At 34.7% G+C, this 25,212-nt stretch overlaps 1 protein-coding gene across 3 annotated transcripts in view; it reads right to left on the bottom strand.

Moving 5' to 3' along the window:
* grid2 (glutamate receptor, ionotropic, delta 2) overlaps positions 1-25,212 on the bottom strand; it is a 419,113-nt gene that overhangs the window by 155,599 nt on the left and 238,302 nt on the right. For all 3 annotated transcript variants that reach the window (XM_017413845.3, XM_017413844.3, XM_017413843.3), the window contains exon 4: positions 23,043-23,248. In XM_017413845.3, coding sequence (XP_017269334.1) covers positions 23,043-23,248 — 206 coding nt within the window. The remainder of the gene's footprint in view (positions 1-23,042; positions 23,249-25,212) is intronic.

Raw genomic sequence — 25,212 nt, 5'->3', positions numbered from 1 at the left:
ATAAAGACTATTCAGGACCACACTTTAAACAAAGTGCTACAAGTGTTAAAGTGAGTATCTAAAAAAAAAATCTGTTAATTTATTATGAGTAGAAATAACTAGCACGATACATGTAATCATGTCTACAAATAATATAGTCTAGAACAGCAACTGTGACACCTCTGACGAAGGCGGAAGTATACCACAGAAACATGTCAGGTTATGTCCGTAGAAACATAAGAAATAATTAAGTGTCTAATAACATAAGAACATTAAAGACTACCATACATGACAACTAGCATGAGGCTAATACCAGTACAAGTCGTTTCAGTTCATTAAACTTCTTAAAAAACAGCATTACCAGTTCAAGACATCTTTATCTTCTTTTGTCTCTCTATTTAGCAGCAGACAACGACAAGAAAATGCAGATAGCATCCAATGGAAACAACAGTAAGTGATGACAGCATATTGGAACTCTGACAAAAAACAGTTGGATTTGTTCACATAAAAGAAATTGTCAGCAGCTGGTATAGTGGCATATAAAGAGATATCCTTTTTTGCAGAGAAATACTGCAACCACCACTTTCCATAACTTAAATTTAGGGGAGAAGCATTCACAAGAAGTTCAGGAAAAAGGTAAATACAGGACAAACATAACCATTCTGAAGAAAAAAAAAAAAAATTGAACGCTATCACTAAATTTACCACCAATCTAAATCAAAATTCTGAATTAAATAATTACTACGTCTGCTAATAATGATTCAGTGATGCTGATTACAATGAACATTTTTAAAAACTTCAGGTCTTCTGAACTTGATGCAGTAGAATCAAAGCAAAGACAAAATGATAAAAAAAAGAAAATAAGATTTTACCTGTTTTAGTGGTACTTGATCACACCAGTGAATGTGCGTGGCTCAGGGCATATTTTGTTTTTTAAATTCCTTTAGAAGGAATTGTTGTGGAGAAAGGGTTAATTTGTGGATGCAGCTGGGTGTGTAAAATAATGTAAATATGTAAATGCTGATGTTGCTTGTTTGCATGCAGGCACCACTGGGTGCAAATGATTCTACTTTTCCCATTAAGATCTCCCACCAGCTTCCATCTGGACAGATGTTTTAAACTAATTAGCGGAGGGGCCGATTTGTAGCACAAGACATGACTCCTCGGGGGGATCGAACAGTTCAATACAGTCTCTGTCTCTTACATGCATGCCCACACACACACACACACACACACACACACACACACACACACACACACACACTCACACACACACACACACACACACACACACACACTGACACCCCACTCATAGTCTTGACAACTTCAGCTCCTGAAACTTCCCCAGTCTTGTTAACAACTCAATGCCATTATAGCAGGTAGGTAAGAGTCACCTGGGCTTCATTCCCTTAGGCTACAAGAGAGATTCTTCTGACATCTCTGACCAGCTTTACAAAAGCTTAATTTCTGCAAAAATCGTACTCTCTAAAGTCAGAAGATCACGTAAAAATCAACTCTGCAGTCTGGGACAAATCCAATCACCCAGTGTCAATATAAGTAAGCCTTTTCTCAAAGTCTGAATAAGGACAGATTGAACTCAAACAGCTCTGCAACATCATGACACTGAACACGCCAGTTTTGTATGTATTTTATCGAGTGACCAACAGACAGCCAAACATCTTTTTGGTTCTCCAATAACCTCCATCCACCTATCTATTCTGGAGGAGTCAAACAAAGAAAATAGTTGTTTCTGGCAAAAAACTGCAGTTAGGTTGACATATACTGTCAAGGGTTGCTACGCCTACAAAAGACAAAAAGGCAAAAGTTACTACTCTTTTTCCCTTCCAGACCCCATAATTCTTTACAACACTCTTGAAAACGGGACAAAGAACATAAAAAAGCGAAATCATTGGGATATTTGGTATTTTTTTTGCCTAATTTACGATTCAATATTTCTATTTTGTACTTATTTCAACTACTTTTAAATTCAAAAGATTTTGTTTTAAAGAGACAGTATTTAAAAAGCTTTTGCAATGAAGCTGTAGATTTTTAACAATTATTCACCCCTTGCCCCATTTTCTCTTGAGTGAGGCCAAGAGCAAGGTGAACAGCTACAGTCTGAAAACCACTCCATTATCGACAAATTCATAGCAGTGTACAAAAGGCTATTTCAATAAATCTTTATATTGTCATCACTTTAACATTACACAAATCCTCCAGCAGAAATAAAATGTTTCTGACAGAAGTTTCCCAGGATGAATGTGCTACAGCTAGATGCTGCTATTTGAGCTGACAAAAATACCATGAAATTCTCTGAAAAAGGTTATTTTATGTTTATGATGACATAAAAGTATTTTTTTCCCATATTGTCAGGATCTGTACTTTTGACAGTTTTGTTTTGTTACTTTTGTTTCTTATGGTTAGCTTTATTTTATGTATTGTAGTTCCTGCGTTTAGATACTTACTTGTGATTTCATGTGTTTTGTGCCATCATTTACCTGCTCTCAGTTAGCTGTCTGCTCCTCAGTGTTTCTCCAGTCTGCCCGCCACGCCCACTTCACCTGTTCCTCATCCCGTTATTCTGAGCTGTATTCTAGCTCCCACTTATCCTCAGTCCATATATTCAGTCTCTTCCCAGCAGTGCATTATTAGCTTTCAGGCTACAGTAAGAGTTCTTATATGCTTCCCTGTGTTTCTTTATGCCTCTTCACAGATATTTTTGTAAGCTTACAGCCTTTCTGTTTGTTTAAATAAAATAAATTTTATTTTCTTGAGCTCCTCGTGTCTGTGTGCATTCTGTAAAAAATTAATTTTTTAAGTCCACAAATCAGCTTAACGTAAGCATTTTTGTAGCCAAATTCACTGTCGCCTACAATAACACGGCACACTTTAGGGTGGTTATGAAGTCAGAGAAATAAATGACCAGTCATGAATATTCCATGATAGATTTGACAGGCAGACAATTTATCATTTGTTTGCCCATTTACAGTTAGATTGACTTTCCAGTAAGCTGCCCTCTTTCAGCTGCTTCACAGTTAACGATTCCTCAATGGTTTTATGCTTACAAATCTTTTCACTGTGACTAGAAAGTGATTTCAAATCCACAAGGCAACAAAGAGTCCCATAATTCACTGAGTCTCAGTTGTCTTCTTTGTCGAATACAGTGATGAAGTTAATTCTAATCAAGAAAAAATAAAATAAAATGGGGGAAAGCAGCACACTCTGCTTTACAACTCGGCATACAGTGATGGAATGAATGCAAGCAAAAAAATCTTCATGGCAACTGGTAAATTTCAAAGCTGCAAAAATTATTATAATACACTAAATTGTTTGACAATTTCCTCAATTCAGGACAAATTTTAAAAGGTTTTGTGCAATATCTTTAGGTTAGTCCTTAAATCTTTCCTCCATACATTTATTCCCTCCCACCGCTTGTCCTTAAACCTGTGAGATTCACTTTATTTTCCTACTTGCATTCAAGCTGTTAGAACAATGAAGCGAGCTTTACACGTCAAATGCTCTGCTGTCTGCAAGTTCTGAGCAGCATGCATCCTCACATCAACCCCCAACCTCAGAAGACATCAGAGCCCAATGGACATGCTTTATTTTTAAGGGTAATGTTCCAGCAAGAAATGTATATATTTTTTAAAAATGAATAAAATAACTGCTTTTTATGAAACGGTTGTACCAGTTTAATGCTGGACTTGTGAAGAAACTGGCGAAAAAAGGGATTTGTTGCAGCTCTTTGTGGCCAAAATCCAAATTAACAATAGTTTGCATTTGATAAATTCATACACATTTGTCTATTTAGTTGTTTTTTAGCACTAGCAACAAAACTGAGTTTAACAGTTCAGCAAGATTCTGGCTAAACTTTTTGGAAGCCCCTTCTTGTTCATGGTTCTGGTTAAGACTGATATGGTTGCACCACTGTGTCAGAAACAGCTGGGTTTTCATTTTTTTCTCCCAAGCTTTATGCTCAGCCATTTCCATAATAGTGTGAATTGACTGACCATCAGTACAAGCACAACAAAGGAGGGCACAAAGCATAGGGTGAAGTGAGTCTCTGCTCAGCCCCTCGTCCCAACCGCCAGCTTCACAGACGAAAACCTTTTGCTTTCAGTCGCTGTGAAAAGGCAGCTGCTGGTTATACAGTAAGCCTTGAGATAAAAAGCATATCAGTGATACCTCAGGAAAATTTCACTCTGTCAGAAAAGATCATAGAATGTCCCTTTTAACATCTGTCAAGGTTTTTACGTTTAAAAAAAAACTAACACTTATTTTTTTATGTATATAGTTTCTATGGTAGTCTTCTGTTGTTATTTTAATTTTGCTAATACAGTTCAATTTGAACAAGATTTAAATGAAACAAAATGCTTTCAAATTTGCATAATGTGTTTGTTGTGTAATTGTATCTGACAATATTTAGAATTACACGTGATCAACTAAACAAACTCCAGACTTTATACATTCTTATACACAAAAGTAAAATGAGAGATGCACATTTCAAAGTTGCCTTTTTGAACCTCACAGGAATTGCTGTGTGGGTGTTACCATTAAATGAGGTGCCCTAAATTAAAAATTAATAGTCTTTTAATTTCATGGGCTATTTGTGAACAAATCAAGCAAATGGCCTATGACCTATGCTTCAAACTATGCATATCCAAGCTTGCTATCTAAACATACAAGCACAAGCTGTGAAAATAAACACAAGCACACAGAGTTTCAAATAAGAAAAAAAAATCCACACCTACGTTCGCAAACTCATTTCTATTGCTGCATTCCCTTAAAGCCCAGCTGTTGTAACATTTGTCCAGAACTGTACATTGGCTTTCTGTTGTCACATTAACAACATAAAAACACCATGCTATCACCCCGGTTTAACAAAGTCTGCTTTCTGATAACTGTAATTAATGTTTCTACATCTGCCTATGAGGATGCGGGGACAAAATGTCTTGTTCTGGGTATCAATGTGGGGGCGTGTAATTACTGTTATCATCTCAAATCTTTCATTCCACCTGAATACTGTAAGCTGCAAGACAAATACATATATGAGAAATGGGAGGAAAGTGGGCACGTACCACAGAAAGGTCAAGAGACAGATGAAGGAGAAATGATAACTAAAGAATAGAAAAAAAACAACAAGAAGCAAGCTCTAGTTTATACATGGCACAACTTTAACTGCAGTTTCAAAATCTGTTTATCCTTACATGTTTATCCTCCTGCTTACCCAGTGGTATCTTCTGCCAAAAGTCTGTTTTTACTCTAGGCTGATCAAAATTTTAAATAAGCAAGTGCAATGCTAATTTTATCAAATTAAATGGACTATTTTAAAAAAGTTATATATTTATAGCAGTCCTTTTTTCCAAAAAATAATTTGATGAAAAGCAAAGCCACAAATTTTGAAGCAGAATCTAAACTGATTCAAATTAAATTAAACAAAGCATATTAAACACTGTGCTGCATTCATGTGAATCTTATCCTGATTATTTATTAGTAAAGATGGTAGTCAACCTTCTTTGGATCTTTTTCCCCATCTCAAAGCTCTCAAGGACCTTATACAACTCAGTTCATATGTACACCTTCCATTTTGTCAATACAAGGTGATTGTAACCTTTTCGGGCCCACCTTGTTTTATTCACTCACCCCCTTCAAACTAGAGTCTACTGTATAAATGAAAACAAGTTTATCCTCACTTCAATTACATTCAGCTTGCCTTTACTGTTAATTTTCCGTCACTGTCACTTCAACCGTTCACGAACTGAACAATTAGCACACACAATTTATCAAAAATACAATGAAGAGCAAAAGGCGATGGGTTCAATCACTGATTTACTTTACGCTTTCTCGTATCAGGAGGAGGGACACTGAGCTCGCACAACACAATGCAAAAAGGCATCAACAAAAATACATAATCAAGACACATTAATTGCACACATTCTGCAATCACGTTGACTGTCAAAACTGCTATTTTGAAGCCTCTTATTTGTTCTACTATTATCATGTCATATGAATAAACAAATATGAACGAGTCTCCCGCATGACACAAAACAAAATAAATCATCATGTCAATGAATGAGATGATAACTGCATGTTGTGCAGAGGCCTAAACTCACCCAGTATGCATGTTTTAACACATCCAATATGTGACAGCTACGCCTGAAGAAATAGATGCCTCTGTTAGATCACTTTCAGCAGCCATTTAAAGGAATGTTTGCACACAGAATATAATTAATAATAATTGATAGATGCTGTTTTAGAAAGGCTAAGTGCATTCTTGCTTAAAAACTATTACATTTTAAAAAAACATGGTACTGCTTTTTTAGAACAGGCAATAAATAAATAAATCTAACAAAAATATTTGTGAAAAAACTAATTTGTATAAATGTTTGTAATTTATTTTCATGAAGTTGCCATTTAACAATTTGAAAAAATTATGACTGATAAATCACAAATTATCCACAAGTATGTGCAATGCAAAATTGCAGAAGAATAATGACATCTTTGTGACTTTTTGTAGCACGCCATGAGTATCAATCAACACTTATTAACTGGTCACACTGCAAAACAAAATGAAAAATTAGGATATTGGGATGTTAACCATCATAGTCTCATTGATCCCTACGTGTGGTCCTGCTGGGATGGATGGAGACCTGTCCAGGGCGTACCTGCCTCTTGCTCAATCATCACTACAGAAAGGTACTTGTGACCCTGAACAGGAACATGGATGGATGGATGGATGGTTGGATGGTTGTTAGCCATGAGTAACCTAATCTTATTTAATATACTAAAGCATTTAAAATGCACAACAAATTTATAGAGTAAAACTGAATTAAACTAATCGAAATCTTAAATAAAATATGTATATAGACAAAGGCAAGCCAACTGAAAACAGTGATATTTACTTGAAACAGTAAATACTGTTGTAGTATAAAGGAGAAAAGGGTTATAAAGGGGAAAGTGTCTTTTAGCTTGTAACAAAGACACACATATCAACCCATGCCTGCAGTGAACTGATGAGTCTGCACCAGGGAAACATTTTTGGGAAACAGAGTTCAGTGTAATCAGACTGAATGCAATGAAGCACAGAAAGAGTCACATGGGTATCAAAGGTCTGTGTGATTCTTGCCAACAACTAATGACTGCAAATTACGACCAATGCATTGTTTAATTAGTATGACGCAGTTGTGGTCACACATCAATGATTTCCAAAGTCTTAAAAGGTTGAGCTCGTGCTCCTAGAGAGAGAGGTAGGGATGGAAAAGAGAGAAGTGATGAACAAAGCAGGTTATATGTGCTAGTTTATGTGATTTGTGTTTGTTTGTTTGAAGCAAATGCTATAAAACAATGATTCTTTGCTAATTCTTTCTGATGCACTTTTTCCACTATCATTTCTCTGTGGTACACAAATACCAACAGCAAGATGTCAAACTAACAAAAGCCACCAAAACCTTGTCTTGACAAGGTCTCGCTCTGCTCACCAACCAACCCAACAAACCATCGGCATTATTGATCAATCACTTGCTTTTTAATGAAAAGATGGGGGGGGAAAAAGAACAGCTTAGTCTTTCACATTTTTGTTATTTTCAGAAGACATTTCTCCACAGCAAGTTCTTTCCTCATGTCATTTTTTTCTGACTGGGAAAAAAAGAAACACCAATGGTCTTTGACAGTATGTTGAGGTGGCAAAGGGTAACAGAACCAACATGCTATACATCTATCATCCTCAAAGTGGGTGTGGGTTTGTGTGTGCACACAGAAGAACACACGACTCCAGCACACGTCGGCCTTTCAGGTTATTGATCCAACCGCAGCCCTGAGAACTGCAAAATCCACAGAGACAGTGTACAACACACACACAGCACAACAACCTCCAGCAAATATGACAATATGCAGCCTGACATTTAGATATGAATGGATCGATAGCTGAAACAAATAAAATCTGCTTCCTTGATAGTCTAAGGTGCACAGTCTTGTGTACACAAGAGTAATTGTGTGGGCTAGCGTGAAAGTTCTTGATGTTGTTATTTTCCTAATTGATTTACTATCTTCTTTTTTTTTTGATGATCTTAGAGCGAGTTTTGTAATTCACAGCATGCATGATGGACAGTTTATCAAATTTATCTAAACTACTTTATCTAAATCCATGTTTAGATTTGATTCTATATACTGTAAACTGCATGACCCAATGTAAAAACAAAGTAATGGTCAAGTGTATATGTAAAATTTATGATTAATTACCTTGCCATTAACACGTATTCATTGCTAACAACAATGTTCAATAAACTATTGATGTTTACACAATTTTTAGACATGTACGAGTTAATGTTTAACAACAAAGAAAAAGGATATGCTGCATTTTGTAGATATGCATTCTTTATCTTGAACTCTGAATGAAAGCGCTACATCAGGGTGTAAACTTTAGAATTTCCTTTTAATGTTGTATGTGTGTAAGCTGACTACAAACTACCCATCTTAATAGAATATTCATAAGTAACCTTAAAAGCAGGATAGAAGAAAAAAAGCTCATGATCATAGGTTCTGTTTTATTTTCAAAGCTTTTTTTAGTATTAATGCAACAAAACCAAGAATAAAATTCTGTGTTCTAGTTAATAGAATGTCTAGTCAGTGTTGAGACTCTTGAGGCAAAAAAAAAAGATTGGAAACACCAACTTTAAATTTTTTGTGTATTTTCAGGCAAACCTCATGAGGTGACATCATCTTACAACCAGTGTTTGATCAGAAGAGAGCCTTAAGAAGAACACTTTAGGAAAACTTCAAATTTTTAACAGAGGACTGGTTTAGGACAGGAAACATGTAGACAGTTGTATTTTTAAAAGGACAACACAAACTCAGCTTAAGCTGCACACCAGACCCTAATTTTTAGAGAAGTGACAACATAACAAAAGCAAATTAACCCCTTTCCTAAAGTGTTAGTAGCTATACCCCTTGAAATTCCAGATGTACAGTCTAAATGGTTTTGAGCTTATAAAGTGTGTAAGAGTTTAAAGGGGAAAGATGAGAGAGATTTAAGACGGTCAGTAGGAAATTAAAAAAAAATCTTCCTGTGTTTGTAAAGGCATGCTTGAAATGTAGGTCTGGGAAAAGGAGGAGAATCAGAATATATATGTATGACTGCTGACCAAGCTGCTTAAGGCTGCTTCTCCAAACTGACAAATATGTGCCGTTGTAAAATCATTTCTTTATTTCTTTTCATCTGAGTTGCTGCAGTCAATATAACTTTCACTGCAGCTAACGGTGTCCCTGACTGATAAAGATTGTGTGAATAAAAGGTCAACTTTCCAAGAAAGATGATATAGTTTTTCTTTAAAATGCTGTTAGTCAAAGCACACAGATATTAAAATAAAATATTTTAGAAAACAATTTCAAACCACAAGTCACACAAATACACTCAATATAACTGCACACAGTAAGTGAAGCATTTCATCAGCCTGAGACACTTAAGTTAACTAACTTTAGCTGCTTTTTAACCTAACAGTAGAGAGGTCTTGATTCTTGTTAATGTGGATAAAATGTTATAATTTCAGAGAACTTTGGCTTGTGGCTTCGGCTCTTTTAAAAGATAAGTCAGGTAAAAATTAGGTGACTGTTTCATTACATTACCGCAGATGAAGTAAAATGTCATTTATCTCACAAAGAGTGAATTAAGCAGTGATGGTGTAAAATGCTATAATATAGAATATAATTGTTGCAGTGGGGACAGAGAAAGAGCCATATTAATGTGACAACCTAATGGTTGGTGTTTGAGTAAATGAGCATTGAAAGGAATAACCAGCTGTATATGGTGGAGTGCAGCAGCTGTTATGTCCCTAAATTACTTTTTTGATCTGGTCTCCAGAAGTTGAAGCATATGCTAAAGTTTTTAGCCAGAAGGGTTGACCTCACTATGCACTGTAAAAGCTGACAGTAGCTTGACATAGTGTAGGCAATTTAGAAAATAGAAATACAGATTTATTTTTTTCTCAGCTCAAATGTATGAACAGAGTTTAAACTCTGATGTTGTGAAATCAGAAAAGGCTGTGAAAATGCTGTTCAATAATCCCCTTCAAGTAAACTGAGTCTGAGAAATACATGATTTAATGGATAAAATAATGTTGACAACTTATGGTCTTACAATCAAGTCATTGTAAGACCTGAGACATGCCTGTTTATAAGCAGTGTAGTCAATTGTTTTTGTGGCCTGTTTTGGCGAAGTTCAGCGTTTTGCTCAAAGACGTGGCTATAAACCTGATATTCTGACTGGTTGACAGCTATACTGTTGTGAGCAGCAGCAGAGTAAAAGTCAGGATAAAGTGTCCATCTTTGGTTATGTATAATTGTTGTATTGTTAATAAAGTAGGCTTTGTCCATAGCTAACTTGGCTCTTGTATTTTTCAAGGATTTTCAAATTGAGCATCGGCTCATGACTACAAATTTTGTAAAATTTAAAGCTCTAAAACAGCTTTGTTTAACTAGGACAATTATCTTTTCACTTTTATTTTGGGGAGCTCCAGAGAAATGTCATTCTGTTCAAAAGTCCCAAGATATACTCAGTCATTTGATACACATGCACACTTAGTCTGAGAGATGAGTAGCGACAGTAAAACACTTGTTTTAAAACAGTAAAAATTTTCATAAATAATAAATCAAATCTCACCGGATGGTTAAATAACACATCATTCCTCTGTGTCACTGAATAGAACTGGTCCAAGCTATTTAAATGCTAATGTAATTTTGGCTTTGGTTCGATTTTGGCAAAATTTCACATCAAGCAAACAGTTTTAGCTTTTTGTTCTGTCATAAACCTCATGAGTATAGCATGGATATTAAAACAAACTGAACATTTCATCAGTAATTTTAGTTATATTGTAAAAGAACATTCCAAAGACCAAGGCATGTCAACTGAACTGGATAAAAGTCCACAACTGGAATCCATGAATGACTGAACTCAAATCAACTGACCAAAAGTCGGTTTTTCACTTTCGTCTTGATAATTATCAGACCATTGTATTTTTTCCTTCCTACTTGGTTTTAATGAGGAGAATAATCTGCCCCCTACCTAATTAAAGATACTTGCTAAAGAAAACTGATCAACACATATTTTCACATTCAAAAGAAGTGAAAAATCTACCGTTGCCAATGCACCATACACTTGTCTGGCATAAACAGGAGAAGAAAGAAAATTAGATCAAATGTAAGATGAACGTGGAGGAGAATGTGGGCTACAAAAGTAAAAAGTTGATAAGAAAAATTAAATAGCAAAGTTGCAGAAAATAGGCTATCTGCTGCAGTCTTCTTCACTTTTCAGTAAATCTGAAAATTCCAAAACAGTTTGGTGCAATGCAAGTGCTCCACAAGTGAGGTCAAAGGCACAATTCAAGCTGTCTCAGTTTTAACATGTGACAGATGGCACAAGCAATATGAGTAATAAAAAGCTAAATTAGAACATTACTTTCACATGAAGAAAAAAGTATGCAAATCAGATTGCAAGCTGTATTTATATGATAGATTTCGTGATTTAATTGTTTAATGTGGTTTTATTTTGTTGTTGTTTGTTTGGTTTGATTTGTTTTAGGCCCAAAGAGAAGATGACGAATTTTATCATGTTACAGACTGTTGTCATCAAGTGACTTTAAAGGAGTTTGAATGTTCTCCCTGTGCTGCAGAGGGTTTACTCTGGATACTCTGGTTTCCTCCCACACACCAAAAACATGCATGTTAGGGTAAATGGTAATTTTCAAAATCGTCCCTAGGTGTGAGTGAGTGTGAATGGTTGTTTGTCTTGTTTGTCTCTATGTGTCCCTGTGATGGACTTGCAACCTGTCCAGGGTGTCTTGCACAGTGATGGCTGGAGATAGGCACCAGCTCCCCGCGACCCGGAATGGAGAAGCGGGTAAAGAAAATGGATGGATGGATGGATGGAAGTAACTTTCCAGTACCAGGTATGACTGAATTTAAAATTATTTCATATGAGATAATCTGACTTTGTCACTAACAAGTAAAATCTTTCTTTACATTAATGTTACCTTTGTTATTTAAGTTCCGCTTGTCCTATTTTTTACCCTTCTAACTTTTGTATTAAATCAAGGCTTGTAAAACAAATGTCATTTGTTTTGTTATAGGCAATTAAAACGTGCCAAAAAAAAAGAAAAGAAAAGACAACAATGCTTCTTAAAAGCCACTTTGTTGTTTATGGCCAGTCAGCCATAAGTAATAATAAGCTCTTAGAAACACTTTACTTTTGTCTGGTAGACATGTACTGTACTTGGAGCAACTCTGTTTTTTATTGAATCATTCCATTATTTTCATCTATTTCTGTGTCTTTTCTCCATATTGCTCATCCCTGATGATCTTTTGTTCCCCTTTGCAGCATACTCTCTGTTCCTTGTTTTGTTCTTTTCAATTTTTGATTTAATCATGCTTCATGTCTCTATGTTCCTCCTTTATTTTTTTCTGACACTCTCCACTTCTTTCCGTTATTCAACTCAACACAAATTTTTAATCTCCAGTATCGTCAGTAACATTGACCCCTTTAGAAAATGTGTACAATTGTTTTCACTGATAATATAGTATTGATGTGTAGCTTCCATGTTATAAATTACTTTCACGATTCTGTTGCATTTATATACTGACTGTCTACCTATGTCTAAACACACATAAACCATAAAAAGTTTGACTGTATCTCATTTCCTCGTGTTTCTGACATTCCTACCCCTTGGCTCTTTCTTTGAAGTTCCAAAGAGTGGTGGTTGAAATATCCTGCTACAAAACAGACATTCTATTTAGGAAGTAGACAGAATATTAATTGTTGCAGATTATTTTTATGTAAACAGACACAACACTGATATGCCCATATATGGAGTGCATACCAATAATCTAGTTTGCAATGATCATCAGTTTGTTATTTTTATATTTTTATGCTTGTTAGGAAAGCTGACAATAAAATCATACTCAACATACTCATTGAAATTGACAAAACTCAACATTACCCTAATCGTTTTGAAAGTAAAATATTTTAACAGAAAAATACAACTGTTTTTTTCACAATTTTAAAGCTTTTTAATTATAATTGGTAGTGCAAAATGTGATACACAGAAATACACAAAGTTTTACAATTTCTTGATTATTGTGAAAACAAAATATGTTTTAATGAAGAAAATAATTACTTCTGTGAGGACCTTTTTTTTGGGGGGGAGTTGATTGTTAGTATTGCCACCCAATGTAGATAATCAGAAGTAAAGTAATGCTGTGGCACTGACAGTATACCAGTTCAGGTTTATTTCTTGTGTAATTTTTAACACTATTAACATACAACTTGTAATATTATTACTATTATTGGTTGAACAACTTGTGCATAGTGTCATTCCTTGAGTGTGCATGGGAGATAAATATTGAGCTTTAGTTTACAGGTCAATTAACAAATTGACATATTGACAGAAGGGGTTGGGAATCAAACCAACACCCTTGACGTTAGTGAGCAACCTACTCAGTAGCCCCGAACTACAATATTATAAAAGCATGATAAACTAATAGAGGTAGAGAAAGATAACGTAAGCCTGGGAACTACAGAATGCTTGTAGACTACAAAGTGTGTAGGTGAATGTGTGTAAGTAGAGTATATGAGTGAGTAAAACAGAAAAGGAGAAAGTTAGAGCCACCAGATAGGCACACTTGGAAACTGAAAAAGTGCACACGCACACAAAGACATATCTGTATCCCCATTAGTGGCTGTACTAGCGGCAGTCAATAGCGCTAACCTTTGGTGCTCCTCGCACACAGACACAAACACAGAGCCCAAACAACCTTTCAGTCTTGTAGCTGTAATGCTTATAATCATTGTGCTTCCAACTCCATGTGCAGTGATAAAACCCTAATGTCATCACACAACACACACATACAGGCACCCTGTTTATTGAGATAAGAACATAATGTCATCTCTGTGTGGTGATAAAGTTCAAGGGGAAAACTAGAGCTGAGCCCTAGGTGCCCTTTTAACTACAGTGAAAAGCGGCGAGCAGAGAATGCTCTCTTTTCAGAAAAGTGTGTGTTCAAAGGTTTTGTGTGAATGCATGTGCTCATTCAAAGTACAATAATCAATCTCAAGTGGTCATGGGTCCTTTGAAGACTTTAAAAATTTGAATTTTTGCTGACTAGTTTATTTTTTCTTTCTTTTAAATTTCCATGAGCAGGTTATGATGAGTTCAGGCTACATTAATGTCAGCTATAGTTTTGTCCAACAGAGAGACACAACTGAAAGAATGTGTCATCCACGAAATACACAATTGTAAACTTTTGGGTTCATCCAGGCCCTTGTATTGGTTTATTGTTATTGGTGTGTTGTGCCATTTTGGAAGACAATCAAAGTGATATGTGATGTCTTTACCAATGTTCTCAATAAATAACTGTTTTTTAATTATGACTAAACGTGAATTTTAATACATTGTCAACCCATGGTAGCTGGGAGAGCACTTCTGTACATGTCTGCAAACATGTTTCACTTCACTTTCTGTGTTGGCTTTTCTATGTCCCTGTCGGTAAGCACTAACACAGAAAGGTTTGTTACAAATCCACACTCACAACTTTGAAGAATAACAACAGAAGTTACAGAAGGAGTTGTCTGTGTAAACCTTTGAAACTACTACCATTTTTAAAAAGGTCTTGATAAAAGGTTCTCCAGGTTTTCTAAAGATCTTTGAAACATTTTCCTTAGACTTGCCTCAATAGGCCTCTTTAGCTACAATTTAACTCAATAAAATTGGCCTGTTCTGGAAGACAGAATCTACACTAGCATACAACTTTGGCTGCTGTTTTACAAGAAAATAAACTTTAAAACAAGTTTAGACAGCCTGAAAAAATATTGCTCAAGATTTTTAAAAGATCACAAGAAAATCTGGCTTCTAGGAAGCAAAATATTAAAAAGAGGACAGTGCACAGTATTTTAACTCTAGAGTTACATTTGATGCCTAACATAATTATTAGTGCTGGTAAGTTGAACTGTAGGGATGACAGTTGTCTCACATTTCCAAAACATAGTAAGTACCTCACTCAATAAAACCCATCAAGAGCAGTTCTAATAAGAAGGCTGTGCACATTTTTTGTGTGTTCTTCATAACAAGTAAGTTCCTCATTGTCTCGTCTAGTGTTGGGGTATTCATCACATAAAATGTATTTGTACAAGCTAAAATTGGACTTTTAGCCACAAAACACAGTACACCTTCTGTAGCTTTGTCTTTTTTGTTTGTTTGTTTTTTGAAAGAAGGTTCACATTCATCTTCTCAAGATGAGAGGTCGGAGCCTTATCTCTCTTTCTAACCTCTTACGGTCAGTGTGGTCTGTCAACAGCCACTGATCTTTCTTGCACTTGCTCTTACACCAGCAGCACAAGCTGAGGGAGAGTTCCTTGGTATCCAGACCCACTGCAGCCACAAGTACCCAGCTGATAATTAAGTGTGATTTCTTTAAAGGGAAACAAAACTAAGCTAGCCTGGAGACCATCTCAGCAAGGACAAGAAGTGATGAAATATCTTCTTCAGAAGAGGGCAAAATGGACTTTTTAAACTGAAGATAAGATAGTGACTGTACACTGGAGCATTTCTGGTTCTTTCTTTGAAAATCAACTATAACTCTGTCAGACACACAACCATCTTTTAAAAACTATGTTAACAAACATACACTGTTCATTAGCATTAGGTTGCACATGGCTAAGTCTGATCTTGTGGAACTGCAATCTCACAATTAATGTACATTTACTTCTAATGAGTCTGACATTTCACTGACTCCACCACATTTGTTATGTACTTTTTACATACACTTCTCTCACATTAGCCCATTTTTTACATATCATCTGTTTATAAATGTATCTTTAGTACCATCCTGTTCACCTTCGTCCCCCATTCCATCATAAACACCTCCTTCATTTAGTCCTTTCTTTAAGTGTTTCATGTTTCATAATTATAAGGGTCAAAATTAGCTCCTCACACTATCGACAAAACATCACAGCACTGACAAATGATCTATTGTGAAGAAAATCGGAATAAGACAAACAACTCCAACTTTCCACAAATTATTATGAGTATCTGTGATTTTTATATCCTCCAATTTATACTGACAAAGATCAGCAAAGCACGAGTGGTTAATGTATGAAAAGTTTAGTTAAAAAATGCTTTAGAATGAGTGATTGGAAAATGCTAGCCTTTATATGTCAATAAACAAAAGCAAAAAAGTCAACACCGGGAAGAACACAAGCATGTATTGTACTTTAGATACATCTTTTACATGTGTGTTGCTTGGATAAAAAAATAACGAATACAATTAGTTTCATGTGCATTTAGGTTTTCAACATAATCAATAATTACGACTACAAATCTTCTATAGATATAAATTACTAAAACAATACAGAACATATGCACTTTAATGCTGATATGAAATAAATATACTAGGTCCTTGTACTGTTGTATTGGATGAAGGAAAAGAAAATGACAACATATACTAGTGTCATGCTGTCAAGTATTGTCTTACCTTTTCTCCTAAATAACCAACTGCATTTTTAAGACTTTCTCTCACTCACTAACTTATTCTATCTGCCCAATCCTGTTCAGGATTTTGAAATGATTGGATCCCATCCCAGCGAGTAATGGGCAAAGGCAAGGTACACCCTAGAGAGGTCACCGGCCCATCGGTCCAAAACTGAGCCACAAAATCATGCCTGCACACACAGAAACACCCACGCCTAAGGTCAATGTAAAAGCAACAAAACCAATGTGAGCTTGGTGAGAAATACAAACTACACACCGAAAGGCTTGCGCAAACCTGACATGTACCACCACTGGTTTGTCATCTGAAAATTTAATGAGCTTATTTGTGATGGATTTAGTACTACAGTCTTGTGTCAGATGACTAAAAGACAAAGGACTAAGAGCACACCCTTGAGGTGCCCTGTACTCAGTTTGACAGAACATGATGTACTGCTGCTTCACTAAAAGCTGATGTGGGATGACTGTGTTAAAGGCTGAGGTGAAGATTAGCAACAAAATCCTGATGCAACTGATTTTTTTTCTTTAGATGAACTCAGACAGTATGCCGGTCATGTGTGGACCAATACCAGAAAAAAAAAAAGATTTCCAAAAACAATTTATTTTCATGGGTCATTGATGCGACCATTTTATTGTGCTTTTTAGATATGTATAATGTATTGTAATGTTGTGGTTTTTGAAAGACTACTTTTGTAAACTTAAAAATAAATGTTTCTATATTAATTAGTGATTAATGATAAATATATAATATAATATAATATAATATAATATAATATAATATAATATAATATAATGTTTTCTGGAAAAAAAAATCCTGTTTTAAGTGTATCTGACAGCTCATATTTTCTTTCACAAACATATATTTCATGGCTCTTGGGTCCAAAATGAATCAGGGGTAATTCATTATAAATTGTGGAAAATTCATGCACAGTGTGTTGATGATAAAATACATATTCATGACTTGCAATGGAGCAAGGCAAAATCACAACATTTGATTCAGAGCTCCATTAGCAGAAGAAAACTGCTAAGTCAAAAACCTCAGGGATTATTATAGCAAATAAATTAAAAAGATTTTATTTTGCACATTTTCATCTCTCTCTCTCTCTCTCTGTATAATATATATATATATATATATATATATATATATATATATATATATATATATATATATATACACATACTTGAATGCATCCTTTATTTTATCTAATTTATTACTTCCTTTTTATTTTGTATTAAAAATGTTAATGTCTGCATTGTTTTCCACATTTGTACATATGGCTATTTGCAATAGCATCTCATAATTAATAAAGAAGCTGTAGTAAATGCAGTTAATCGATTGTTAAAAAATTATTTGGCTAGAGGTGTTGCTTTGGGCCAGTGGTGGATTGGACTGGACATGAAGAACAAGAAAATTCTAAGAGCACCTGAACAACTGGGCAAATGAACAGCAGCTTTAAATAAGAAGGGGAGGAAAGTTGAGGTTAAAACTGATTCAAAGTGCATTAAGCAGATGTCATGATTTTTTCAGACTAGAAATAAAGGTATTTTCTTCTTAACACAACGGCAGTCTCTTTCATTGTAATGTTTGTCCTGAAATACAACAGTCATTTAAAAAAGATCTGCTACCAAAAAGAAAAAGTATCAAAGATAAGGGTTGAATGTTCACATTAGAGAGAAAAAATAAGTGAAATTTACATCCTTTCAGTTTCTGAACTTTATACGGCTCTGTATTGAATTTGAACTAAACAGTGAAACGAATACTTGTGTACACATACCAATCCAAAAACTCTGCATACCATTACACTTGATGCACTTGATATTTTTATGGTCTAATGCAAAGGAGGCATTGTAATCCCTGGCTGGACAAGGTAAAATCAATATTTGACTCCACTACAATTTTATGACTTTTAATTTAACAGTCATTGCACTAAAGATCAGTGTATGTTCACTGCTGAGATGTCTAGAAGTTTTAAAAGTAACATGAAAAAAATGGGTGAAAAAAACCCCAATGAGAAATAAGGATATTAATTTTAAAGACATTCTTATTATTGCAATCCTAAAGCAATAACTTGTAAAGTTTATTTATTTATTATAAGCACAGCCTAAAGCAAAACATAGTATCTCACTGGGTTACAACTGCTGGAGTCTAGTTGGCGACTCAAAACTGTGAGAAAACTAGAAGGAAAAAAAGCAAATTTTTAGCTGCAGCTGCACTGAATTCTGAGTGTTTGCAATCAAGCAATCAGCAAGCCAGGCAGCCATGTTTTACATAGACAGTTTTTGAAAATCACAGCCTCTTTTTGCGTGCATTCTAGGCTATGCTCATGATTTCATTGCCCACATAGTCCCTGCCTTGCAGCCACTTCCATGTTTATAAATTAATCTACAGTAGTTCACTTCGGAAATAAAGATAGACAGATTTTGACCATGTTTTAAAAATAATTACATGGCTAAACTTGGACATTTAGGTTTGCTTCTTTGGATGTTTTGTGTTATAAGGAGAGCTCTTACAAATGCTGTTCCATATCTAGTCACAAACAGTTGCAGTTCAGTGAGATGCCTTTCAAAGCTACAGAGTTATCTAAATTAGGTTATTTTTGTTTCAGATGTCTTTTCTTTTGTATATCCAAAACTTAACAAGAGAATAACACAAATTGTAGACCTTTAATATTCCTGATTACTTATCCCTGACTGAAATTTGGACTTGTCAGCAAAACAGAGATTATACAGACACGTATAGGAAAAGAGTTGTGCTGAGTTGGTATTCCAATTCAGAGAGTGACTAAAGGCACGAAAACAGCCAATGATTCAATGATTTAAGATAAATCAACCTGTATTGTACACAGCAAAGTGATCTCCATATCATTTCAGAATATGTGCCCTATTTGAATGGGTTTGCTCTAAATCATCTGGAGCTGACAGTCATCCCAGTTTCAGCCTTACATAAAATGAGATCTCATCATCTAAATCATGTGCATGTTTCAATCTTTGTGATTTTCTTTTCAGAAATCAGGTATAGCCTTATATACTTATTTACTATTTTTTAGAGACAGTGGACAGCAATAAGAGAAAGCTTTACCTAATCATTTTATAGTTAGAGGAGCCATAGTCAGAGAACATTTTTATCAACCTGTTTTAAAAGGTATTTTTTCTGTTTCTTTTGTAATGTCTATCATTTTGGAAAAATGTTCAACTGTCTGATGGCCTTTAAAGAAGGAGCTATCAAAAAGAAAGTATTGCAAAATGGTGGTCTTAAAACATTATTACTATGAGATCAACTGAAAACATTTAGAAAATTCACTTATGGTTATCCGATAAGAAGTTGTTCAGTATGGGAAGGTGTATAAAACAGAAGTAGAGACAAAAGACAAATTTTGTTAGAATAAAATTTTACCAAAGGGATATAACTATAATTTTTATATATTAACATTGAACCATTATTTTATACTTTCTCACTCTGGAAAAAAAAAATAAAATTGTGGGAGACATGAAAAAGATATATAGTACCTAAGGCAAGGCTGTCTATATAATCATTTTTCTTTTTTTTTAGCTTAAGTTTGATGTATTAAAAAATAAATAATTTAACTGAAATAATAGCATGATAAACAATACCACAAATATTAAACCCAGCAATCTTATACTACTACTGTACACTGGAGTTCCATCATTACCATTCTTCCTAGTCAGAAAATGTGTGCATATGTATAAGACTTTGTTTAACCTATGTAGTTACACATGTATTTTTAATTTTCTGCATTCAGTAGTAGTTTTGGAAGTTTAGCGTTCCTTGAAACTGGGTCTGCAAATTAGCCATTGGCTAGATGTCCCATATACAAAGTAAGTTATTTTGATTGGCGTAATGAAGCATTCTTTACTGTTTTGTTCCAGATAAAATCATTCTAAATATAATAATTAAATAATAAGTGCATTGATGTAAATGAGGTAGGCCAGTTAAGAGAAATTTCAGTAGGTATAAAGACCTTTTTTCCCAGTGAATTAAAAAAAAAAAGAAACATGTCATTGCATCTTTTTGGGCTACTGAGTATTGTTTCTTGAAGGTATAACTAAGAAAAAAAAAATCCAAACCAAAACATGTCCTATAGATTACAGGCTGGTTCCTATATATATATATATATATATATATACAGTTCTAGGCACAGCCAAGATACTGCGCAGAACCCTCAAGCTCCCAGGCCTCTGGTAGAGGACCCGAGCTCAGAGGATGAAACAAAGACCACCCGCGGAGGGTGAGAAGGGAATTTTTTTTTTTTTATATATATATAAAATATTCCATACTGTAATCACTGTCATCATGTCCTTATTTCCTGCCAAACAATCTGAGACACCTTTCAGCTCCCATCGACTGAGTCTTTTGGGTCTGGATGGAAGATGCTTTCTGAAATAAATGACCTTACAAATAGGTGATGGGGAAAAGCAGGGTCTCACTCATCTTTGTGTACCACATGTCTCTCTGCTTGTTGGCGTCTGTATTTCAACCCTTGAGTCTGTCTACCTCTCCCAGGAAGAAAGTGGCTGACATCTGTGATCATCAATCTTATCCACGAATCTTTATCATCTTCTGACATTTCATCTCAGAAACCCAACCCGACACAATGTCTGACTAAATTAGATTAAATGTCTGCTTTGTCAACCTTATCAAAGAAAAGAGAGAAAGTCTAAAAAACTCATTTGTGTACCACAAACATGCTAAAATGAGGGCCAGCAAATCCATATTGTGTAACAACTAAAGCAATTTTCTATAATTATTGTAAACCACCTCCTATTGTATAGAATGATGAATGATAATAAGAAGGCCTTACTTCTACTTTCAACTGCTCGATTCATTCCTATTGTTAAACGGGTCACAACCTGATTCATTTGCCAACTTAGTTCGAGAGAAGTAGAAAAATACTGTAGTTTCTTATATCAGAGAAGCTTTGTGGACTGTAGCCTAATGCAAAAACGAATAAATGTTTATAATCAATGTTAGTATGTGGGCACTGAATGCAGAATTAGTTTTTTGGTACATTCTGTCTCCTTGTCTCTCCCTGCAGTCAATTTTCATCTCTCCTCATTGATGGATTTTTTTCCTTCAGCCAACCACTAGATGCCTTAGGTTTTCCGAACACATGACAATAAATGACCTGCTCTCTGTTTTACTTTAACTTTTGTATATCCCACCTACTTGTACTTGGATTGTATTGCCTTACATACCTTCACTCACATTCATTCCACTTTGACTTTTGAACATTCCTGTTTAGCTTGTCTTTTGTGCATTTAGGTGCTTTGGCATTTTCCAAATACACTAATCTATCACTTATTTTAGAAAACTCATTTAGAAACACATAAAACTAGATTTAAGGAGCACAAGATTTCAGTGTTGGTTTGTTTTTACCAAAAGTTGAAGTTAACAAAAAAGAAAAACAAGAATTTTCTATTGTTTTTGCCTTGAAACACATCCTGCACATCCCACAGGATGTGCAAAACCCTATGACACCGTGTCAAAGACCCACTGCATGGCTGAAAACAGACTCATAGCTTCAGAGTGGTTCCCTGATTCACTTAAAGGCTAAGCCCCAGCTGTACAAAAACTCACACAAACACTGACACGAACACACTCACAATCACACAATAACACCTCATTTTTCACCCCCTTCCTGTCACGCCTCCAACCAAATTAGATTGTGATTGCTCTTTCCGAGGTCACTTTTAATTAAACTGAGATGAGAACATGACACATGGGATTAAGCCCCATCCTACCACTACAAATTATGAATTCATAACTAATGCTGCAGCCTATTGCTTTCAACCATGACCTCCATATCATTTATGCATAAGAGCAGAGGAACTCCTCTAATTGTCTTCTACAAAGATAAAGAACATGAGGGGAGACTGATGCATGTGAGAGTGTGTCTATATGTGTTTGGTTTTAAATTTGTGGATGTTGAAAGGAAGTAGTTAGAGCACATCTACGGAGGGAAATTAAATCAAAATATTGTACAGTAAAATTATCTATTTCCTTCTAATTTGAATTGTTTTACAGTAAAACCTAATTTCATACTGAGCAGCGAGAAAAAAAGATCAGAAGAGTAGATGAAAACTTGAGGCTATTTACATATTCTCATACCAGGTTCAAGGGCTTTACCAGTGATACTTCATGAACGTGAAAGAAGAAATGCCCTTTTTTAAGTAATGTGGTTAATAAAGACAAGGAGCTTTTATTAAATCCAAATTGGCTGCACATTAAGTAGTAAAGTATTTGTCAAGACAAAAAAGTGTGGGTATACTATTTTATTTATTTTTTGTAATTTAAAGGGTAGTTAAACTTCTGATTGCGGAATTTGGACAAGTCGTTTTTAATTGTTTCTATCAAAACATCTCCATCCAAAAGCTGTGATAGTTTCTTTTTATTAAAAACATCTAATTATTATGTTACTCACACACTGAGAAGAGCTTATTTTAACTTTACTGGTGTTACCCATGTATTTATTAAAAAAAATAAAAATAAAGAAAACATTGACAAAATTGACTTACCTCTGTGATAAAAGCCTTGGCAGTAGCTGGGCTCATGAACAGCACTGCTCTCCGTAGGGTGTCCCTGTAGCGATGCAGCTCCTCTACACGCATTGTTCTGAACAGACTTGTGATCATCATGTTGATATTAGATTCCACCTTCTGAAGGGAGACATCCATTCCCTGCTGTGAGGTACGGTCCAGAAAGTCCTCAATACCACGAATATCTAGAAAAAGACAAATACAAAAGCAGGGGTTGTGTCTAATGCAACCAACACTGATATTTGCAAAGGGATAAACAGGTACTGAAAAAAAAACATGACAAGAGCTAAATAAATTGCACATAGACAAATATTAAGAGGATCACTGATAGGTTTGCAGCATTTTCTCTGTCACAGATAATGCGTTGTCTCTCTGCATGAGTAGTTCCAGGAAATACCCAAACTCATCAGTTCTTGTTTACAGTTATCCCTTGTTTTTTTGGGATATAAAGGTTTTAAATTTCATCCATCAAGCTGATCTGACATACAGCTCTAGTTGTCAACACAGTGCATTTATTAGAACTAAATAAATTTCTCTTTAGAAATTTGATTGCACAAAGCATTCTGTACACAGGCCCTAGGCATGGCTGTAGGTCAGAAGTGTTGTCTTTCAATCAGAATATTGGAGGCATGACTAAGTGTCCTTGGGCAAGACACTGTAACCTTGTAACCTTACACTGCCCTCAATATACTAAGAGTATATATAAAGCCCTTGGTGTGCGATATGGAGTTGACAATTAGGTACTTTGTAGAACCGATGTATGTAAGCACCCCCAAAAAATTGCCATACAAGTGACCATTTGATTACACACAAACACAATCTTTTTGTTCTATTGATGCAGTTATTTTGGTTTAATCATAGTAATTTACAAAAGCAAGAAAAGGAAATGAACATGAAAGAGTAGCATACTGTAAACAAAAAACAAAAAAATGAAAAATTGCTATTTGCATCTGAAGAAACTGCATTTTTGTAACAAACTCTGTATTTGGAGGAATTTTTTATTTATTTTTGTAATTTGTTGTAGTTAAATATCGAGAAATATATATTTATTAAAGAAACAATTCAAATGATCAAGCATCAGAGTGAATCCAGAGTGATTTTGTGAAGGTAAACATTTTTGATAGGAAAAAAAAAGAAATCTAAATTTAAAAAACATGTACTGCACCATCTCTGAAAGTCACAGTCTCAAGTAACAAAGTCTGAAAGTTGGCACCCAACGTTCATGTTTGAAATGTGATGCTGATTTGTTTTTTGTTGCCTTTCAAAATTGACAGTGAACAAAAAAAAAAGTGATTTTATGGTAAAAATGTGTGCAGTTTTTAAACTTTCTATCCTGTAATAACTAATGCACCAAAACCCAAGCCAAAATAGTGATTATAATGCTAAACGTTTTAGGTTTTCAAAATAAAACTGTTTTTGAAAGACAGTTTTTTTTTCAAAAATATCATAAAAATGTTTGTTGCAGCCAAACACAGTATAGCCAAAGTTGATGTTTTTCTTTTTTCCTTCGGTAACTACAAACTGTTTACAAACAATATAAGGCATATATATCCCAAGACAAGAATAAATAAACATGTACGAACATAAATGCTTGAATTTTATCATTTCAATCTAAATCAAATAGTGATTTACTGTGAAATTATTCTATAGATTGTAACATTTTTTTGGCTAATAGTACAGTACGAACACTGTTTGCCTGAGGGCCATATTTGTAAAAAATAAAATTAAAAAAAACAAAAAAAACAAGAGATCACAGAGCAGTAAATAGTAAAACAATAATATTTATAGTTTTGGAGCTGAAGAGTAATATTTTTTAAATATGTTCAAATATACTGGCTTCTTAACAAATTAACTTGGCATAAGGGCAGACACAAGCAATATGAAAGTAATATTAGAATAATTAGGAAGAAACAACTGAAATTTAGTAAAAACTAACATGGAAAAGGGGTTAAATACAGCTGCAATTATGTAAAAACTGAAATGATTCATAAATATTAACTGCTCGTAATGAAGAAATGGTAAAACATTTTTGAACTAAGTCTGAAAAAGAAAATCATGGGTTAGAAATTGTAATAATTTCTGCAGATTTTACCATTGTTGTAAATTACAGCTCCAGTGATAATATTACTGTCAACACTGGAACTGTAAT

This window comes from Kryptolebias marmoratus, linkage group LG1 (genome assembly GCF_001649575.2).
Source record: "Kryptolebias marmoratus isolate JLee-2015 linkage group LG1, ASM164957v2, whole genome shotgun sequence".
Lineage (NCBI taxonomy): Eukaryota > Metazoa > Chordata > Actinopteri > Cyprinodontiformes > Rivulidae > Kryptolebias > Kryptolebias marmoratus.
Note: the sequence above shows the minus strand (reverse complement) of the source record. Positions and strands in the feature narration are given on the sequence as shown.